This window comes from Olea europaea, unplaced genomic scaffold (genome assembly GCF_002742605.1).
Source record: "Olea europaea var. sylvestris unplaced genomic scaffold, O_europaea_v1 scaffold1989, whole genome shotgun sequence".
Lineage (NCBI taxonomy): Eukaryota > Viridiplantae > Streptophyta > Magnoliopsida > Lamiales > Oleaceae > Olea > Olea europaea.
In genome coordinates this window covers 79,375-101,652 of record NW_019237755.1, presented here as the reverse complement: position 1 = coordinate 101,652, position 22,278 = coordinate 79,375, and the positions used below count along the sequence as shown (strand labels likewise).

Below are 22,278 nucleotides of genomic sequence, written 5' to 3'. Positions count from 1 at the left end.
CTGAGTTGTTTGATGGAAAGAATTTTAAGAGATGGCAAATGAAATTGCGATTTTATTTGACAACACTTAAAGTCGTTGATGCTATCGAATCAGATAAACCTGGTTTTGTAATTGCTGATAATCCCACTGATAAGGAAACAGAAGATTTTGCTAATTGGGAATATAAGGATTATATGTGCAGGAATTATATTCTGAATTGTTTGACTTTAGATCTGTATGATGTTTACTACTCGTGTAAATCTGTAAAAGAGTTATGGAATTCATTAGAAAAGAAATATGCTACTGAAGATGCTGGAACCAAGAAATTTGTTGTGGGAAAGTTTTTAGATTTTAAAATGAATGATGTTAGAACTGTGGTTAGTCAGGTTGAAGAATTGCAGATTATAATTCACGAAATTATTGCTGAAGGATATAAAATCTGTGAGGGCTTTCAAGTGTCAGCTATAATTGAAAAATTGCCACCTACTTGGAAAGAGTATAAAAATAGTTTGAAGCATAAGAGAAAAGAAATGTCCTTAGAGGATCTGATTATCAGGATTAGAATCCAGGAGGACAATAGAATGGCAGAACGTAAGGAAATGCTAGATTTTGATACCAAGGCTAATCTTATTGAAGGAAGTTCTGGGACTAAGAAACCAATTGGAAATCTTACAAGGGGTCAGAACTTTAAAGGCAGAAATAAGGGAAAACAATTTGTAGGAAAGAACAATCGGTTTAAGCCCCAATTTAAAAATAAAAGTGTTGGTGACTGTTTTGTTTGTGGTAAACCAGGTCACTTTGCAAAGGATTGTAGAAATAGGAAAGGAAAAGCTGTGAAGCATCAGGCACATGTGGTAGAGGATGGGAATTTCTCTGCTATGGTGACAGAAGTGAATCTAGTAAGCAAAATGACAGACTGGTGGGTAGATTCTGGAGCTACCAAGCATATTTGCTGCACGAGAGGTGCATTTTCTTCATTCACTCCCGCTAGTGATGGAGAATGTCTGTTCATGGACAATGCTTCCTCCTCCAAAATCGAAGGGAAAGGAACTGTGACGCTTAGATTTACTTCTGAAAATATCCTTAATTTGAAGGATGTCCTTTATGTACCTGATATTAGGAAAAATCTAGTATCTGGATCTATCTTAGTAAAAAAGGGTTTTAAGATTGTATTTGAAAGTGGTCAAGTTGTACTGTTTAAGGATGGTTCCTTTGTTGGGAAAGGGTATGCAGATGAGAGTCTATTTAAACTCAATATCTCTGTGATTAACAATAAAGCATCTAGCTCTTCCATTTACTTGTTGGATTCTTATGATTTGTGGCATGCTAGACTTGGACACGTTAATAAAACTTCTATTAAAAAATTAATGACTTTGGGAAACATTCCCAAAATCGATAATTGTCCAAATTCAAAATGTGAAACGTGTGTTGAATCTAAATATTCTAGAAAACCATTTCCTCGTGTTGATAGGACTACTTCGGTCTTAAGTTTGATACATTCTGATTTATGTGACTTAAAAGGATATGTTACTCGTGGTGGAAATAAATATTTCTTAACTTTCATTGATGATTATTCTCGATATTGTTATATTTATCTACTTAAGAGTAAGGATGAAAGCTATTCAAAATTTATTTCCTATAAAATTGAAGTAGAAAATCAGCTAGACAAAACTATTAAAGTTTTAAGATCTGATAGGGGAGGAGAATATACAGGAGATTTTGATAAATTTTGTGTTGAGAATGGTATTATTCATGAGACTACTCCACCTTATTCTCCACAATCTAAAGGTGTAGCTGAAAGGAAAAATCGAACCCTTAAGGATATGGTCATATCAATGCTAAGCTCTTCTGGATTACCTTTTAACATGTGGGGGGAAGCACTTCTTACTACATGTTATATTCTTAACAGAATTCCTAGTAAGAAAAATAATAAGTCTCCTTATGAAATGTGGAAGGGCAAAATACCTTCATATAAATATCTTAAAGTGTGCGGGTGTTTAGCTAAAGTTTCTATTCCAGCACTTAAGAGAACTAAACTTGGTCCGAAAACTATTGATTGTGTTTTTATAGGCTATGCTTTTCATAGTAATGCCTACAGATTTTTAGTTATTGACTCTAAAAATAATTTGATTGAAAAGAACACAATATTTGAAACTAGAGATGCTGAATTTTTTGAAAATAGATTTCCGTTTAAAAAAAAGTCTGAAGGATCAAGCAGTTCTTTTAGTATTCCTCCTAATGTTAGAGAGGAGCCGTCTGAATTAGAAGAAGCTGAAATTAGGAGAAGCAAAAGACCTAGGACCACTACTTCTTTCGGTCCTGACTTTATAACCTACTTAGTAGAGGATGATCCTAGTACTTTTGGTGAAGTTATTTTTTCACCAGATTCTATATTTTAGAAGGAAGCTGTAAATAGTAAATATGATTCAATTATATCTAATAATACTTGGGAGTTAGTGGACTTACCTCAAGGATGTAAGACAATTGGGTGTAGATGGTTGTTTAAGAAAAAACTTAAACCTGATGGTTCAATTGATAAGTATAAAGCAAGACTTGTAGCTAAAGGCTATAAACAAAAGGAAGGAGTTGACTTCTTTGATACTTATTCACCCGTTACTAGGATTACCTCTATTAGGATGTTAATTGCAATTGCCTCACTGTATGATCTTATTATACATCAAATGGATGTCAAAACTGCATTTTTAAATGGAGACTTAGAAGAGGAGATTTATATGGATCAGCTTGAAGGATTTGTTGTAGAAGGCCTTGAGGATAAAGTATGTAGACTTAAAAAATCCCTTTATGACCTTAAACAAGCTCCTAAGCAATGGCATGAAAAATTTGATACAGTTTTGACATCAAGTGGTTATGTGATAAATGAAGCAGATAAATGCATATATAGCAAATTTGAAAATAATTGTGGTGTGATAATTTGCTTATATGTTGATGATATGCTGATTATGGGAACTAGTTTAGATGTGGTTAATAAAACTAAGCGGTTTCTGAACAAGCACTTTGAAATGAAAGATTTGGGTGTTGCTGATGTTATTCTAGGAATCAAAATAGTAAAACATTCTGAAGGAATTATTTTGACCCAATCACATTATGTAGAAAAAGTGCTTAAGAAGTTTAATCAATACAACTGTATTCCTGCTAAAACACCTTATGATGTAAGCCGTCATTTGAGAAAACATTTAGGTCCTAGTATTTCCGCTTTAGAGTATGCTAAAGTAATCGGCAGTCTCATGTATCTTATGAACTGTACAAGACCTGATATAGCATATGCTATCGGTAGACTTAGCAGGTATACTAGTAATCCTAACAATGAACATTGGGATGTTCTTATTCGAGTCTTGAGGTATTTGAGATACACTTTAGACTGGGGAATACATTATACCAAATTCCCTACTATACTTGAGGGATATTGTGATGCTAATTGAATTTCCGATACCAATGAAAGTAAATCTACAAGTGGATATGTATTTACATTAGCAGGCGGTGCTGTCTCCTGGAAATCCACTAACCAAACCTGCATTGCTAGATCTACTATGGAATCTGAGTTCATAGCTTTAGATAAGGCAGGTGAGGAGGCTGAATGGTTAAAAAATTTTCTTATGGATGTTCCTTTGTGGTCTAAACAATTTCCAACTATTTCAATACATTGTGACAGTCAAGCAGCTATCTCAAGAGCTCAAAATTCATCCTACAATGGAAAGTCTAGACATATTCGTAAGAGGCACAATACTGTGCGTCAGCTGCTTAAGGATGGGATTATAGCTATTGATTATGTGAAGTCAAGTGATAACATTGCTGACCCATTAACCAAAGGATTGGCTAGAGAGCTAATTCAACAAACATCGAGGGGGATGAGGCTAAAGCCTATTATGTATTAGATCTCCTATAATGGAAACCCAACCTTGCAATTGGAGATCCCATGGTCAAGGTTCAATGGGACAACAAAGTTATTGGAGTGGTCTGTAGGGGTACTACATTGGATTTATTCCAAACCCCTCCCTATGATGCGTAGTACCAACTGTCTTGATTAGAGGATGAGCTAATACTCTTAATGCTTACTATAGCTGATATTCAGTGGGGTGTTTAAATACAGTGCACCCTTGATAGTAGCACCTATTTGAGTGTGGAAGTGAGGCCGCTTCCTATGAGAATTGAGGCGAATTCTCTAAAGCACTCAAAGAAACTGGAAAAGTTCACGGCCTAAATGAACACAACCGCGAGAACTCAATGACTGTTCTAGAAATCATGTGTGTGTTCTATTGTCTCAGTTTACAACTATAATTGTAGAGTTCAAGACATAGTTCACTCTACAGTTAGTAAGTTCGATAGAATATACAAAGCCAAGGTTCAAGTCGATAGACACCTAAGCCTGCATGATTTCTACCGTACTCCAGAGTAATATTTTCATTTATCTTATTTCTTTCATGTGGGGGATTGTTATATATTTGTGGTATAAATATAAAATGTGAAAGAAATAATCAAATTAGATAAAGTGCCAAAGTGGTGGGAAATGTAACATTTGTGTGGGACGTCAGGGGTTCAAGTCACTCCCCACGTAGATATTAAAATGTTTTGATTGGGGCCTTGGGTTCTTGGGCTTCCTTGACTAACAGCCATTAAAACACCCACTACTCAGTAATTAAAATTCTGCATTAACATGGTGAAGAAATAATCAAATTAGATAAAGTGTCAAAGTGGTGGGAAATGTAACATTTGTGTGGGACGTCAGGGGTTCGAGTCACTCCCCACGCAGATATTAAAATGTCTTGATTGGGGCCTTGGGCTCTTGGGCTTCCTTGCCTAAAATAAATATTTTTTTTTATTATTTAATGGGTAAAATTAGCCAGTATTTTCTGACTGTTTGTTTTTGTAACAACCCACTAACAGCCATTAAAACACCCACTACTCAGTAATTAAAATTCTGCATTAACATGGTGAAGACTGTTACTACTATCTTGCCTATATAAACCCATATCTCGTTTTGGGAAATATAGACACAAAAAGAAAATAGAAAAACCATCTTGCATCAATCCTCCTTCTCATATTCTGAATTTCTTATATTCGGATTTTTACATATATTATGGAGTACAATTGAGAGTTCTAGAAAAACCATTAGTGATTGCTGCACAAGTGGTTTACGATCGTTGTATCCTGGGAGTGATTGTCCATGGAGGTCGCAGCAATTATCGACGGGCAGTTTCACTTTAGGACATCGTGCTGTCACGAGATTCGATCGGACGATAAGTTTTATATTTCTACATTATATTGTTCAGATCACTACTGCATCTAATTAATTTTTTCCAACACCTGCCTCCTAACCGAAACCACAGCTCATCCTTGTTAACTGATTTGAACAGTCAAAGTAAGAGACCATTGATAGTTTAACTGTGTGAAATAGTTTCGATAAGCATGACCTTTGTGATTGTCATCCAGAGCTTTTAACACCTTTTCATATTTTCGATATGAAAGTTCGAGGCCACCATTCTAGAGAATTCATTTGATCTAGTGTCAAGAACGTGCTTCAATAGCGATGGTAAAAAAAATCATTAAACTCGATACTCATGGCCCCGCCCCTAAATGGGGTAGAGATTAGCTACTTAACCCAGTGCAAACAATTTTTTTTTTTTTAAATGACTCACGATACAAGTCACAGTTAATAGGCCAAGTCCCAACACCCAATATAACCCAAAGTAGAATGCTTATTCCTGAACCATTACCAGATTTTAGAATTAGAGACGTGAGACGATGATGGTTTGAGCATTTTTTCAATTTCATCATTCACTAAGAAGCGCCGCTGGCATTTATTCAATTCTTCTCTTCTCGACTTTCCCTACCGATGACTTACACGGCTGAAGGTCGGTTCTGTTTTGTGTTTCAATTGAAGTGATTTTGATGCTTCAATTGCAGTTTTACTTGAATGGAGTTTGCAAATGACTGGTTAAAATATAGTTCAACAATTGACTGGTTTTAATTGTGATTTTACAAGAAATGAATTGGGTTTGAATCTTTATTGATTTGTTCTATTTTCTGTTGATCTTGTAGTGAGATTTTGGTTCCTTCAGTTATCAGACTGGATAATAAAACTATTTATCGCAAGCGGATTGTATTCATTTCAAATGTATAGACTACGGCATTGTACACGTACCGAGCATTGAAAGTACTCCTCTACAATCAAGTGGTAGTCCATCCCATGAAGACTTAACTAGTTAGGTAAACGTACAACAAGATCCAATAGGCTTGTGTGATGAGAGGGAGGATAACAGACATGGTAAGAAAAGGAAATTGACTTCAATGGTGTGGAACGGCTTCAAAAAAAAGTCATCAAGGGGAATACAAGCAATTTGTAACTATTATCAAATAAAATTAGGGGCTAAAAGCAAGAATGGGACAAAACATTTGCATGAACATATGAAAAGATGTCCTTGTTGAAATATCGATTGTAAGTTATCTACATTAACTATCGATAATTGTACTACAAATGATGCCACACTCAACATTCTTTTAGATAAGCTTGCAGGTAGTTCACTTTTATTAAATGTTGAATTTTTCCATATGCATTGTTGTGCGCACACATTAAACTTGATAATTAAAGATGGTTTGGAGATCATTTGCTTGAGTGTTGAGAAAATCCACGACAGTGTTGCATATTGGAAAGCAATTCGAAGAAGAGTAAAAAGTTTGAGAGCTTTGCATGCTAGTTGAAAATCTCTTGTTCCTTTGCATGCTAGTTGAAAATCTCTTGTTCCAAAAAGTTAGCACTTGATTGCCAAACTAGGTGAAAATCTATGTACTTAATGCTTCATAATGCTTTATAGTATAGGGATTTTTTTCTCAACTAAAGCAACTTAAGTAACAATATAGATGTTTGCCTAGTTATGTAGATTGGAATTTGGCGAAAGAGATATGTGACAAGTTGGATGTGTTTTCTAATGACTGAACTATTTTTTGGGACTAAAACGCCAACATCCAATCTTTATCTTTTTAATATTTGTGAGATAAAGTTGTCAATTTACAATGGGATAAAAACTCCTTATGATGAAATCAAAATCATGGCTTTAAGTATGATTGACAAATTTGAAAATATTGGAGCGAGATTCATGGAATTTTAGCCGTAGCTAGTGTGTTGGATCCGAGATTTAAAATGAAATAATATTATTTTCCAATGATTTATGGAAATGAAGTTTAAGATCGTGAGATTGAAAATGTTAGAAAATTTTGTCACAAGCTGCTAAATCAATACAAAACAAGACATGGATCAAGTGGAAATGTGACTTGATCTTCGAACCAAACTGAGATATCTACTAATGCAAGTAAAAAAGATCGATTGGCACCATTTGATTTATTTGTTTCTAATACCACTAGTACTCATAGACTAAAATCAGAGCTCAACATTTTCTTGTATGAGCTTACATTACCTAGATCAAATGATTTTGATATATTGGCATAGTGGAATGCAAATTCAATAAAATATCCTTGTTTACAAAATGTTGCAAGAGATATATTGGCCATCCCAATATTTATAGTGGCGTTAGCGTCAGAATTCAATACTAGCAGTAGACTTATTAGTCCACACAGAAAAAGTGCTTCATCAGAAAACTTTGAAGGCTTTGATATGTGCTCTAGAGTGGTTACGGGCTGACATTCATGATACGAAAAATACAATTTTCTATACTTTTCATAATTATTATTTTTTTATTGATAACTAGTTTTATTTTTTTTGGTAGAACATTCATCACCTACATCATAATTTGGATGTTGTACGAAAGTAAGTGACACGGATATTTAAGAGGAGATAAATTTATTTTTCTTTAAATGAATTTGAATAATAAATAGTTAAACATATCATTGGTCTAATTAATAAATACTTTTACAGTCATCAATTTTTAAAGAGCCTCATATAGATATTCTAGAAGAAGACTTGACCATCTACAACATGAAGTGTTGCATTTTGTGAATTTTTGAGGTGTGTCTCGTAGTTTAGCCATTTGTAAACTGGCTATAAAGATTTCTCAAGCTCTTTGTTTACTTTTAAGTATTTCTTCATTTAAAAAAGGCTTCGTTTTATCAGAATTAGTGCCTAATCTCTGAATGTTACTTTTTGAGTTTCATAGCCTTGTGGGTGTACTGCTTAAAAATATTATTAACATAGGCAAGGACTACATAACATAAGTTACAAAGATTTTATAGATAAGTTGAAGTTTTTTGGTGTGCTGTAACAAGCAACCAAAAATAAAATTTATACTCCTAAAAATATATGTAGCAGTGCAGGTAAGACTCGTTCTCATGAAAAATATCTAACTTAGTTTTATGCTACGTAAACAAGGACTAGGGTGGTTTTGAGTATGACAAATTTTTTTTCTAAAGAAAGCAAATACGAACAATTTAAATTAAAGTATCAAAATTAATCAAAAGAACTAACCCCGATCTAAGTTAACATCCACCATTGAAATTTTACAACTGATCATTGATCCACACACACACACGCACACACACTACAGTTCTATTGATTCTGAGGCTTCAGTTTCCTTCAATTAAATACAAAAGTTTAGCCACACATGAAAATTGAAGTGAGTAAAAGAGAGAAGATGAGAATAGAGGCATGTCTCCCTCTTTTAGGATAGTCCTGGGCTTTTTAAAAGACATTCTCCAATTTGTTTCTATAAGGACAATATTGGAATGTGATGTGGATGAGAATAGTATTTTTTAGAATTTTAGAATTTTAATAGGGATGAATATAGAGGGATAAATATATAACTTCTGTGGATATAAATAGCCGCTCCCTTGAAAATTTATGTATACGAAATTAGGATAAGTGAAAAAAATTAATAGAGAATATCTGGAGCTCAATTCAGCCATTTAGGAAAAGTGAAAAAAAAATTACTTGAAAATGAGACAATATTGCGACGTTTTTAAAATATGGGACCTCATAGAATTCAATTGTCTTAGTTTATAGTTATAGAATAAGGTTGTATCATGTATGTGTTTTAGTATTTTGAATTATATTGAATTATATTTTTATACGAATAGAATTTTTAAATTTTAGCGCATTTACATATATATATAGACAGATTTTAATATTATTTAATTAAATATTAATAAATAATTTTGTTATTACAATCGCTTATTGTTTGGTAAATGGTCAACTATCATTGTCGGTCAATGTCCGCCCTAACTGACTTCCGACCCTAGATTCGCCCCTAACTAGCGATACTAAATAACATTACTCTTTTAGTATGTATAAGGATGACACAAATCAAGTCCTAATCCTTGTGCACAAAAGGAAAAGAAAGGTGCATTGAATATGCAATTAACGAATTACAGCAATGTTGGTGAAGACATGAGCATATGAACATCACTGAGTCTAGCAGCATGCAGATTTGTCAGCTATTTAATAGAAACTAACAAGATTATCGATAAATTTCTAGTCATTATCATAAGTTATAGCAATAGTAATTAGCATGCAAAAATATGTTATATCTCATGCTTCTACCCTTCCAGTAGTTAGATTTAGTGAAAAGATGAGCAGTTTGCCTTCATTTCAATTGTATCTGATGAAGTAATGCATATATGCATGTAATTACATTTTGCAGAAAGTAAGTACAGAAATCTAGGAAATATTTCTTTTCATTACTTGTTTTTTTCATATACATTCTAAATTGGAAGCCAGTTTACACGGTGGTACTTAAATAGAAGAAGAGACTAAATTTAAAAATTCTGGAAGATTTGTACTGTTTCTTCAAGATTTCTGGCATTTCCCGTTAGAAGGGATACAGTAACTATACCAACTCTACTCGAGCCTTTAGAGCTTTGACTTCAAGCATAACATCCTCAGCAATTTCCACTCTACAAGCTATCCAAACTCAACATCACTTATCCGGTGATGTCTAAAAGGAGATAGGGGACATTGTCACACAAAAGCTTGAGTGTAAATTCCACATCGGACAAGGAAAGAGAGAAAGCAAGAACAAGTTAAATAAATAAACGTGTCTGCATTTTAATGACTTTGTTGGGTTTTAATACCTATTGAATCCCGGAATATGATGTAAATTGAATTCGAAAATCACTGATTTGACGATCTTGGGATTGAGCTTCCGGGACAATTGGTATCAAAGATTTATGGTGGATTTGGCTAGATAAACTGACCAAAAACCATCCAAAATACCACCTTAAATGAAGCAGAAAATAGATCGCAAAACTATCCAGAAAATTGCCCAAAAATTGAGGCTATTTTCCTGGCTTTCGACCAATCCAAAGGGAGTTTGGTGAATAGAGACCACCGGTGTGAAATACATGTGGAGGCGCTCTTGGGTGGCTGGCGCATGAGACCTTTGGCAACGTTTGGCGATAGCACGCAGAACTTAGGCAGTCGCATGAGGGTGTGAAGGCCACTTTCAGGCTACAGTATCTTCAAACAGTTTGTTCCTAACATCATTTTTGACGTTTTGGTGTTTTTAGTTTTTTGTTTCAGGATACAATGAAATCTAGACAGATTTGTTCTTCACGTGTTTGGGATTCGATCGTGATTGATTGATTTCTACGATTAATGGAAACTTCACGACAAATAGTGGTGGCCTTAAAATAATAAAATAACATCTCTTGTAATTTACGGACTCAGATTTGTTCGCTTTGGTATATTGACTTATCCCAATTTCAATCTAAGGATTAGCATATCATCATATAGGGTGACTTTAGGATTAGGTTCACCATATGGAGTAATCATTGCTTGCGCTAGAAATTTAGGAATTATATGCTCTGTTTGAAGTGTTGAATTTGATTGTAAGTTGGTAATTGCATTTGTGCTTTAGTTGTCGTTTAATCACTATGTGAGACTGCATTGCGTGAAAAACTAAATTTTTTGTTGATATACCTTCGTGTTACATTGATTATTCTCTTGTAATAACTAATTGGAGTTGACCCGTTTGAACATTCTCCTGAGATTTTGAGTCTAACGAAACTTTGGGAATCTAGAACGATGTATACTACGGTCTTAAATTTAATTTGTGTGACCTATTTGTGCACTTGCTCTTTTTTAAAACTGTCTTGCATTTCTAAATTGACATATTCAATGGGAAGGGAAAATTTTCAATTTGGCAATAAAATAAGGAGATTTGATTCAACAAAAAATTTCAAAAGCAATAGATGACATATTTCTTACATTATAAAAAAAAAAAAAAAAAAAAAAAAAAAAATGTGATGATGCTTATACTTCAATTATTTTATACCTATCTGACACTATTTTGAAAAAAGTTGGAAAATTTGATTCCGCTGAAGAATATTGGAAAAAGTTAGAGGACTTATATTTACTTAAATTTTCTCCTAATAAGTTGTATTTATTTGAAAGATTTTTCAATTTTAAAATGAATTATTTTTCCTTCTTGCCTTTGTGGCTAGAAATGATCATCATTATCTTGTCCTTTGTTGTGAGATTGAGAGCAACCGAGGTGAAAATATTGGTTGTAGGTTGGAGCCGTTTGGATGGGTTGTTTCATAGAGAAATGTAACGTGAAATTGAGCCCAAAATCACTTATTTAATGATCCTTGGAGCAAGCTTCCCGAGAAGCTTGACCTTTTGCATGATGGGATTTAGAATAGTATTATAGCAGAAGTTTTGCCATCATCCATTTAAAATATATGGAAGTGTCAAAAATCCGACATGCATGTGTGGAGGTGCATTTATCACTAATTTTAAAAACCTATGAGTCACTGAAAGATGGCACGAGGTCTTTGATGTATCAATAGTGGGAGCAATAAAAAGACTTTGCTCCCCTTTAAATTATGAAGAAAGAAGAAAGGATCAAATTGTAGACCGCTTGTAGTAGTTCTACCGGTAGAAAGCATCATGAATGAGGACACTAGAATAGGACTTGTGACTTCTATTTAACATCATAAGCTTTTAGATAAGATAATTCAATATGAAATACCTTTTGGTCTCCAACATGATCGAATTGCATTTTATTCATCTCTTCATGATGTCATCCTTCTTCACAGTGAAATCCCAAAGGTCACCATACTTCTCATTGAAATCCCATATGTCCATGGTGTTGTAATCGGCTATCAACTTGTCACGAGCCCCTCTCTCCATATTGTAAATCTGAGGTTCGAAGTTGTGAGGTTCACTTGGCTTATCCATCTCAATTATGCAAAATATGACAGTAAAAATGGCTGCACCAATGTACAAGTATTCCCCCTGAAGCGCAGAAATGAAACAAGCTAGTTAACTTTTAGCAACACTGAAATTGTGTTAGAAACTTAAAACAGCGTGAGAGAGTGATATCGAAATGGATTGTATAAGTTGATATCTGTTATGTCTACACATTACAGGGAAGAAGATTCCATTTATAGGGTTAATATTAACTATAAAATGAATGAATTCTACACTAGTTAAGCAATCAAAACTATTAGAAAAATAAGCTAATAAAGTCTGGAGGGTGTAACAATCTTTAAAATTACATAAATATTTCCTCATCATTAACAGTTTGAGGTTCAATTCTTGTGTACCGGAACATTGAAGTACATTCCAGCAGCAACAGCTGGAAGGAATAGCCAGGAGATAAAACCTGAGATAAACAGCATATAATCAAACCACATGATCTCGTTGACAAAAAATGCAGGCTTGATAATTTAACTGAAGTTACGATGATTTTGATACCCTGGAATCCTGTAGGAGGTCCAATCGCAGCATAATCTTCTGCAATTGATCCCCAAAATGATCCTGGAACAAGCAGAATTGCTATATTAATATTTGATGTTGGAAATTAAAGAGCATGAAGTGGATATAAATTTTGCAAGGATTAGTATATTGTCTTGATCTTGACATCTAAATTAATAGAAATTTTGAACAAAAAATGTCACAATTACATGATATTTAGATAACCAAATTTCTCATTCGTTTCCAAGAATCATTCATGTATAATTCTTGATAAGAAATTTCCCCCTTCTGATTCAGGATAAATGTTTCAACATAAAGACAAATATTAAAGTTTCCAATATTAAACACTGCATATGGGAGTCAGTGGCATTAATCAGCATCTACATTTACTGAGATTGTTTAGCTTTTACATAGAGAAGCCTCTTTAGATCACAATACAATTAAGAAAGTCCATCCAGAAACATAAAGATCGATCCCTCTGACAGGTCATTTTTCACTTTTCTGAATAGCCAATCTATAAATGTAGAATCGTGAGTTTTAACTCCTCGAGATGTCAGACCAGGTATCCGGATGTTTTTCTAGTAAGAATATGACCTTTCAGCGCTCCTGACCCCGAAATGGGGATTATTGATAACACATCCGAATCACCTAAGTCTCCTCAATCTACATCATTTCCCCCTTGCTGGCTTGTATTCTCATTGTGTCCTAATATTCATTCAGGTTTCACAGATCATCTAGATATAAATTCTCAAGAAACAATTATGGCTTATCGAGCAAGGTTTCTACTGAACCGTAGTCAATTAACGTTGGATGGCGTATTATATTAAACATGTTAGTATTGTATTTGAAAAGTTAGTATTGTATTTGAAAACAAAATTGCGGATGAACAATACCTTTTTCATCACCTTCGTAGTATGTATGGTGGTCATCATACTTCCCATACTTAAAATCTTCCTGCAAACTTCAACAACAAAATCCTGAACCACCCATAAATGTTTAAATAATACAAATTCAAGAAAAAATCAACCCATGAATTCGTAAAAAATCACAAAAAAGAAAACATACAGAATCAATCCCATTGGTCCTCCACCTGTCCACTGGATCTTCATTCAAGTCCGGCTCTATTTCTGAAAGCCCAGCATACAATCTTGTTGACCTAATTTTGCAGTAGTTTACACCAATTCTCAAAGCAGATGAATGTGGGATTTTCTTGACAAAATCCCTTTTCTGGGTTTCAAACGATTCGGGATTTCTAGATAGAATCTTGGGGATTGACGTAGTAGAAAGTGTTGGGAGTGTCGCCATTTCAGTTATCCTGCCTTTGAATTAAGGGACTGAAGTAGCATTAATGTGCGTATGAAGGTCCTCTTCTGAATTATTATTCATGCATGCCGTCTCTGTTGTGTTGCGTATTGGAGGACATGTCAATGGGTGATGGAGAGCCTCTTTTGCATCTTATCCGATTTTTTGGATGCACTCTTGAATCTGGATATCATTTTTCTACCTTCCGTATTTTCCTTTTTTCCTTGCTGCAAATTAATTTTGTAGACAATTTTTTTTTCTTTTTAATTTAACGTAGTGTAGTTTTTATTTTAAAAAAATCGTTGAAGTTAATATTTTCTATCCTAGAAAAATACTGCTGCAGGTAGTCTAACAACTCATTTATCGTATTTGAAGACTGGAAGCCACTCAAAAGTAATTTGGCAAAACTTTAGTTATGGGGTTTTAACCCATGTTTGGCAAATGTTTATAATCGATCAATTCACTTTTTATCAATGTTCTGAAAATCCACCCGGTCATTGACTCGAAAAAGGTGAAGGATCAAAAAGTTCAATCAGGATCGAATCGACTGCAATAAATACATACAAAAATAATAAAATACAAAAAAAAACAATAAATTTTTTAAAAAAAAATTCATATTAATAATTTGTTAATGAGATTCATTATTCTATAATTTGTGTTAATTTTTGTTATGCCACTATTCCACATTGAAAGTTTATGAAACCGTTGAAGAGAAGATCATCTATAAAATGCACTATCCTACATTAAAAATTTATAAAACCATCTGAGAGTCTACAAAAAGAGCATGTCATTCAATATTTCTCTATGGGCCTTTGAATTGTTATTTATGAGGCTCATTCGTTAAGTTGAAATTTTTTAAACTAAAAGAAAAAAAAAGATGGGAAAACCACAAAATCGCGATCGGTTCACTGGTTTACGGTTAAAACGGCCGGTTCAACGAGTTTTTAAGCGATTTTGTCACAACCGATTAACCGGACATGAGTGGTCCGATTCCCAGTTTTACCGGTTGAACCAGTCGGGCCGGACCGATTTTGATAACATTGCTTTTTTATTCACACATTTCGTGAAATTTACAAATACATCACTCATTTAATGAACCAATGATCAATTGATCCGCAAGTGTAAGAGTTAGACATATAATAAAGTGCAATTTTCAGTCTGTATAATGTCCAATATCAACGAAGTACTTACTATCAATTTTTATCATAATCTAGTTTCAATTTAAATTACTTTGGTAAAAACTTAAACAAATTTAGGAAGTATGATTTTAACTAAATTAATTTAAAGGCTTGTTTGTTACCCATTATGCAATTCCATTTTATTAAAAATCAGCCTGTTACAGGTCCACTCACCTGACACCGCTCAGAACCTTTTTACTGTGCACATATTCCTTCATACACCATTTTCACATATCTACCCTTGAAGCATTCACTTTGCATTCATTTCACCTACCGACCCACAATTACAATTGGTGATCCCAGTTGTAGAAATTAAGAATGATTTATATTTTCTCTATGTTGAACTTACAACCTTGCAATCTCATTCATAAAGACTGAGACCAACTACAATCTTATAAATACGGAACTTTCAAATTCAAAATATGCTACCGATCGAAAAATAAGGAACTAATACGTCCACCTTATTTGTCTCCAAGATATCATTATTTGAAGTATCTAAAAAATTGTTAAATCTAACATAATTAACAACTTGATCTTCCACATGCTCCCTCAATCTGAAGGGGAGACTTCAGACATTCAGATTGTTTGTGAAGTTGGAAAATGCAATAAATACAATGGTTTAGTTAAGGAATCAACTAGCTGATCTTTACTCAAGATAAAGGGAAAATTGCAGTCAAGGTACCGAACCTTTCGTTTATTAGCAGACTTTGCTCAAACATTTAGTAGTGCAAATCAATTTCTATATGAATAGTAGTTTCTTTTATTTTTATTTGGTATATTAGTTTATTTGTTTTATTATAGAATTAAATAGCAAATTTACCTTCTACACTTTTAAGTTGGTCAAAAAATGGTCAAAATTCAAATTTATTGGTCAACTAACGGTCAAACGGACGGTTTCCATCCATTTGAGCCTCGGGTGCATATTTTTGAAAGGTTTGGGACTGTGGGTGGCACAAACTAAAGGTTTGGACAAAGTCTGCTAATAAACGAAAGATTTGGTACCTCAACTGCAATTTTTCCCAAGATAAATTGCACAATTAGCTTCTTATTCAAGACGTGGTCACACACATAGTGCAAATCAATTTCCATATGCTTTATCCTTGCATGAAAGGCTAGATTAGAAGTTAAATAATTAGCACCCATATTGTCACACCATGGAATAGGCTTTTGTAGAATGGAAAAACTAATTTCCAATAATAGAGACTGAATCTATTGTATTTCGGCAACAACATTAGCTGAAGATTTGTATCCAGCCTCTGTGCTACTCCATGCTACAATTGGTTGTTGTTTGTAGCTCCAAGACATAAGATTCTCACTGAGAAAGATATTATACACGCCAACTGACCTTCTATCATCCTTATCACATGCCCAATCTGAATTAGAATATGCTTGGATGGTGCATGACTGTTTGTTGGAAAGAAAGAAGCTCGTGGAAATTGAATGCTTCAGATTGTGTGAGAAAGAGAGTCTTGGGGTAACTGTAGAAGAATCAATTAAAGACAGAAAATATTTGTTTCCTCTTGGGGTAACTGTAGAAGAAGGCTCCCATAAATCAGCATGTACATACTCCAGAATTGAAGTAGTCTTATGCCTTCCAGTATTAAAATGAAGTCTATATTGTTTACCAAGTGCGCAGTGTTCACAAAATGAAATTTTTGAAATATTATCTTTTTCAAAGACACCCTTTTTATTCAGAATATGCAGCCCTCTTTCACTTACATGAGCTAACCTGTTGTGCCATTTTAAAGTGGCATCAACTTTAGCAGTTGAGGATTCAGCAATGTGACTTGAAATAACTTCAGCTCTAGTGACATATATTCCATTTCTTTTGGCACCCTTGAAAATTACAAGTGAGCCTTTAATTATTTTTAACAATCCATTACCTAGTTTGGCTTGCAGGCCAATGTCATATAGATTTCCCATTGAAATTAAATTTCTGTTTAAATCAGGGACATATCTTACTCTTTCTAGAGTAAAGATATATCCATTTTCAAATTTCAAAGTCACACTACCAATTCCTAAAACTCTACATGCTGCATTATTACCCATTACCACCTCACCATGATTTATTTCTTTAAAATTTTCTAACCATGACCTTTGAGAGGTCATATGAAAGGTACAGCCAGAGTCAAGTATCCACTCTTGACTCTGGTCATTATTACCAAAAAATTAACAGTATTAAGGTCAGTTATGGGTTCTGTAACAACATAGACATCCACAAATTTATCTCCTTGGGGCTCAACTACATTACCCTCATCCACTCTCTTTTCTCTTTGTTCATTCTTTTTCTTGTAACAATCTTTAATAAAATGATCAGTTTTTCCACATCCATAACACTTTCTATTTCCAGTCCTAGACTTGGACCTAGATCTTCCTTTCCATTTCTTCTTGTTATTGTTATTTCCTTGATATCTCTGATTTTCATGACTAATACCTTGCCTAGTAAGTGATCTACCTCTAACAAATAAACTTTCAGATTTCCTTCCCCGCCTTTCAGATTTAAGTTCTAATTCTTTACTTCTTAAAGAATTAATAACAACTTCAGGGGTTAACTCATCCCTACCATACTTAATAGCACTTTTAACGTCTTTATAGTCTTTAAGTAATGAGTTTAGAAGAATAACAGCTTTGTATTCTTCAGAAACTTTATCACCCGCATTAGTTATATCTTGAACAAGTTTATTAAAAATGTCAAGATTGTCTTCTAAATCTTTGGAAGGGTCTATTTTAAAATTGAAAAAACTTTCCAAAAGAAATATTTTATTTGGTAAAGACTTCGTTAAATACAGTTCTTCAAGTTTATCCCATAAAGCTTTAGCCTTATCAAGTTTTTCAACCTTTCTTAACACTTGGTCAGATAAATGCAATATGATAGAGGTATAGGCAAGTTCATCAGATTCTGTTTTTTGTTCTTCAGTCATAGTCTCAGGAAAATCAGCAGTTATAGCTTTTACAACTTTCTGTTGAACAAGGATCCCTCTCATTTTTTGTTGCCAAATGGGAAAGTCTCCTTTTTCATTAAAAATCCCAAGTTCAAACTTAGAAGTTGACATTTGGAGTTCTTAATCAATCAAAAGAAAAAATTATTTGAGGTTTAGTGTTCAACAGAATAGATAGATACAGAGTAAAATTTAAAAGGTAACAAGAATCAAATCAAATTATTCAGTATCTAAAAGACTTGAGAATCAAAGGAAAAATAACAACACATAGGGAATTCACAATATCCAGGAATGATAGAATGAATGATGTAATACACTTCAGACCCCAAATGCCCAAATTCACCAGGATTCCGTGAAGATCAAGTCCTCAGGTCAAGGCTCAATTTGGGACATCAAAATCCAAAGCAAGGATATTATGAATGTATCACAAAGAAACAATAAACGAATGCAGTTCACCAAATTTTAACTACAAACGTATATCACAGTTCACAAGAAGATCTATTTCAACTATATAACAATTTACTTCAGAATCAGCATGCATATAACATATATTTTGGCATTGCAGATTGAGTAAAATGTTAAGTAGAGGATGCAAACCACAGTAGTAGTCAAGTTAAGACTACTAATCGATCAAGAAAGCCACAATAACGCTACTGGTCACTCAAGAATCATACACGAACCAAGAGTTCGCCTGAAGATATGCCTGCAGGGGGTCTAATGAGTCACACACGGTAACAATCGTCAGTCCAATATACACTTAGAAGTATTAATCAAGAATATATGAGACCATTTAACAAAAAACAGATCTAGGGTTTTCAAAAAAAATCGAAACCCTAGGTAACCCCTCAAGATCTGACTGTAAGAATTGATTTCTTACAACCAAATCTTCTTCGAACGGAGATTAAACACCACACTAAGCTCTGATACCACTATTACACCAGAATCAGAAAATACACAAAGTATAGTTAAGCAATTGTTTCTATCAAAACATCACAGACTCCATTCTACTGCTAAGACTCAAGGCATCATCGATTTTGGGCTCAGAAAGACATTGTACCCTTCTGTACAACAGGAAACCCCAAATATCCCAAGCCAACACAGACTAAACTTGGCTACTTCAACGGACCGACTGAAAATCCCCAAAACCAGTATCGACTCCTTTCCTTTCTCTCTAGAATCACATGGACTCTTTAGATCACCAAGAATACCACCCAAGATCACAGAAGACTCAAGGGAAAATCACAAAGTAGATGAAGAGAGATCGAAGGAAGAAGAAACGATTCAGCAAACCCTAGTCTAGAGAGTTCTAAAGGTGTTAGAGAGAAAACGCGTAAAAATGAATTAGAGCTAGGAAAAATATCAGATGATATATATAAGGGAGCTCATCACGATTGATCGAGGTTAGGGGGATCCAACGACCCGGAGTATCACATGTGGCCATGTATATGGGCTCGGGTTTTGGGCCTCCTCATTGTGTTATCGGGCAATGTGTGTAGTATCCAATCAATTGGGCCTCAGCCCAGTTTCATCATAGCCCAAGAGTTTGAGTTGTAATTCCAAAATTGGCATCACAATTCAAACAATACAGGAGCTATTGGTGGGCGAAAAGATTGTGAGATGAACTAAATATACTATTTCACTTTCAAGCTTTTGAGCAACAAGGATAATAGAGACACGTTTTACGCCATGGCTGATACGGACGAGAGGCTTGAATGGGTCGAGTACCACTTCAAACATCACAAGGAGGGAGATAACGTTGAGTTGGGTTGAGGTGTGGTGTTTACGTTACGTTACTCTACGGTTGGACATCTTATGTTTTTATTTGTTTTCCCATTGTTGTAATCTTCATTTTCATCCTTGAGATTAATTGGTTTTACAGCATTTCAAAGTGAATTCCTTGTTTTTAAATGCATTATGTTACGCTCTCCATTTGAAAAGTGAATGCATGCATGTCTTGTTCTCTACACATCACACATATTAATGGGCGTGTAAATAAGATGGGGACCATTTCAGCTAACACATTAAATCTTACTACATGCTACTATGCCTATAAAAGGCATGGCACGGGTAACATACAATCACAACTAAAAGGTGCTTCACTGCACATAAGTTGCAGTTCCTATTGTTAATTATCTACATAACTTAGATTGTTGTTGTCCTTATAGTTGTGTTCATGGAAGTTGAAGAGCTCGATTATGAGATTTAACCAAGGTCTAACTTCGACGAAGATTTCAAAGATATCCAGTTCCTCAACGAACTTGTTCAAGATATAGTGGAATAGCTCTAGTACTTTCGAATATTGGAATCTAATGTGAGAAGATATTACAACCAATAGCAGCGTCAAATTCTTTGGTTTTCGTCTTCACGAAATGGACATATGTTTATGATTGAGGCAATGGAACCCCCAATGGGAAATTGTCCTGCCAGGAGTTTTGAATATACCCAGCCATGTTGTGAAAATTAATGCATACAGTTCGTGACATGATTCGTCCCGAATCACCTTAATAGACTCGACACGTCTCATGCGTCGATGGTAGATACTAGCTAAACGTCAGACCCAACATCAAAGCAACTTTGACTTGCTTGACTGAAAAATATTTTTAACAGAATTTCCTCTAAAATACGAACTAAAACCACTTGAACAATAACCAATTTTCCTCAAATCAATACCTATAATATAAATCAGGGTATGTCAGTCCCTCAAAATACAAACTATTCAAATAAAATGCTAGGAAATCAATATTTACTTGCTTTACAACCAATAATTCTCAAAAGTACTAAAGATACCAAATATCTAATGAGCCCATAATGAACTTTTCTGATTTAACCATGTGTATCCCAAAAGAACACAATGTATAATATGATAAAAGATGTCATACAACCTATGACGCGTGGCTCAATTCGGTGGTTCGACATGCTCCAAAACTACTCAATTTGTCTGCTTTCTGTCTGATAAAGAAAAAGGTGAAAAAATATATGAGCTTAAAACTCAGTGAGTGGATAATTACAAATAAACATATTTTTCTTTTATGCATATATTCTGAAAATTCTTTCTCTATCAAAACTTTGAGAAATTCTGAAATCTGAGAATACTTTTAAAACTAAACATAATTTCATCATAAAATTCTTTGTTCTTAATTCTAGATAAGCAACTGTAAAGTATAATGACATAAATAATTTGATATCCATGAAAATCTATGAAATATTGCTGCTGCTCAATACTATAGGTTGAAAGCTTTATTTTGAAAACTGAATTAACTGAATTCCATAATCTGAAATCTGAGAATTGAATAAATACTGAAAAATCATACCCTAAAGAGTACCCAATGAATAGCCTTACTCATGGACAAAGTAATCTCGATGTACAAGGCAAAGCCATTCAAATTTGATAGCTGATAATCTGATAATCTGGTCATACGTATGCAGAGCTGCCCCAAAGACTAATCACCCTAGTACACAGCCCAAAGCCTATGTGTGTACGAGAGTGGGTTCCAAAGACCTCTGATAATCTAGTCACACTATGGAAACACATTCACGATAGTGCAAAACGGGTAAAATCACTATAACTAGTCATACACTGTGAAAATACATTCACATCAGTGCAAACTGGGGTAAAATCACCTGGGTAGTTTCTGGTGGTTTTTAGAAATAACTTTAACTATACTGAAACATGTAATAAGAATATAACATGCTACTAAAATAATTTAATTGAACTGAATTTAACTTTAAAAGAAATTGATAATAAAATCCATTTTATTCTGAAAATCATGCTATGAAGTCAATTTTATAAAATAAATAACTTTAAAATTTAAAAAAGACTTATTTCTGAAAAGTAAGTTTTATCCACTCACCAAGTAATAGTCAACCATGGTTTCAATCTTTTCGTCACCGTTTCTACTTCAAATATCAAGTATGATATTACGCACTCGCTCTAGTAAATCATATTCCCTTACCAAGATGCCTTGAGTATTTTCCTACCATTTGAAATATTAATTTACCAATGGGAACATGATATATTTTATTTTCAACCTCGTAATCCCAATTAAAGTCACTAACAACATATACTCCTTTATAAATTATTTAAACACCAAAACTCCAAATAATTAACACTTAATTTGGTTAGAATACTAGAAATCCAAGAAAATTAGATGATTGACAAAACTAGCACTATAATTTCATAATATTGAAAACTAGCACCAATGTCTATTTATTGAAA

General features: G+C 33.9%; 1 protein-coding gene across 3 annotated transcripts; it reads right to left on the bottom strand.

Annotated features, from left to right (window-relative positions):
- Positions 1-9,546: 9,546 nt before the first annotated feature.
- On the bottom strand, positions 9,547-14,087 carry LOC111379429 (photosynthetic NDH subunit of subcomplex B 5, chloroplastic). 3 transcript variants are annotated; one of them, XM_023002789.1, is made up of 6 exons: positions 13,709-14,087; positions 13,537-13,597; positions 12,644-12,706; positions 12,493-12,551; positions 11,916-12,181; positions 9,547-9,878 (listed from the first exon to the last, which is right to left on the bottom strand). In XM_023002789.1, the coding sequence occupies exons 1-5, from the start codon at positions 13,946-13,948 to the stop codon at positions 11,951-11,953; spliced, it is 654 nt and encodes a 217-aa protein (XP_022858557.1). In that variant the 5' UTR covers positions 13,949-14,087; the 3' UTR covers positions 9,547-9,878; positions 11,916-11,950. The 3 variants fall into 3 exon arrangements, with proteins under 3 accessions (XP_022858557.1, XP_022858559.1, XP_022858558.1); XM_023002791.1 differs by having other exon boundaries at positions 9,547-9,844; XM_023002790.1 differs by having other exon boundaries at positions 9,547-9,837; positions 13,709-14,086.
- Positions 14,088-22,278: the final 8,191 nt, after the last annotated feature.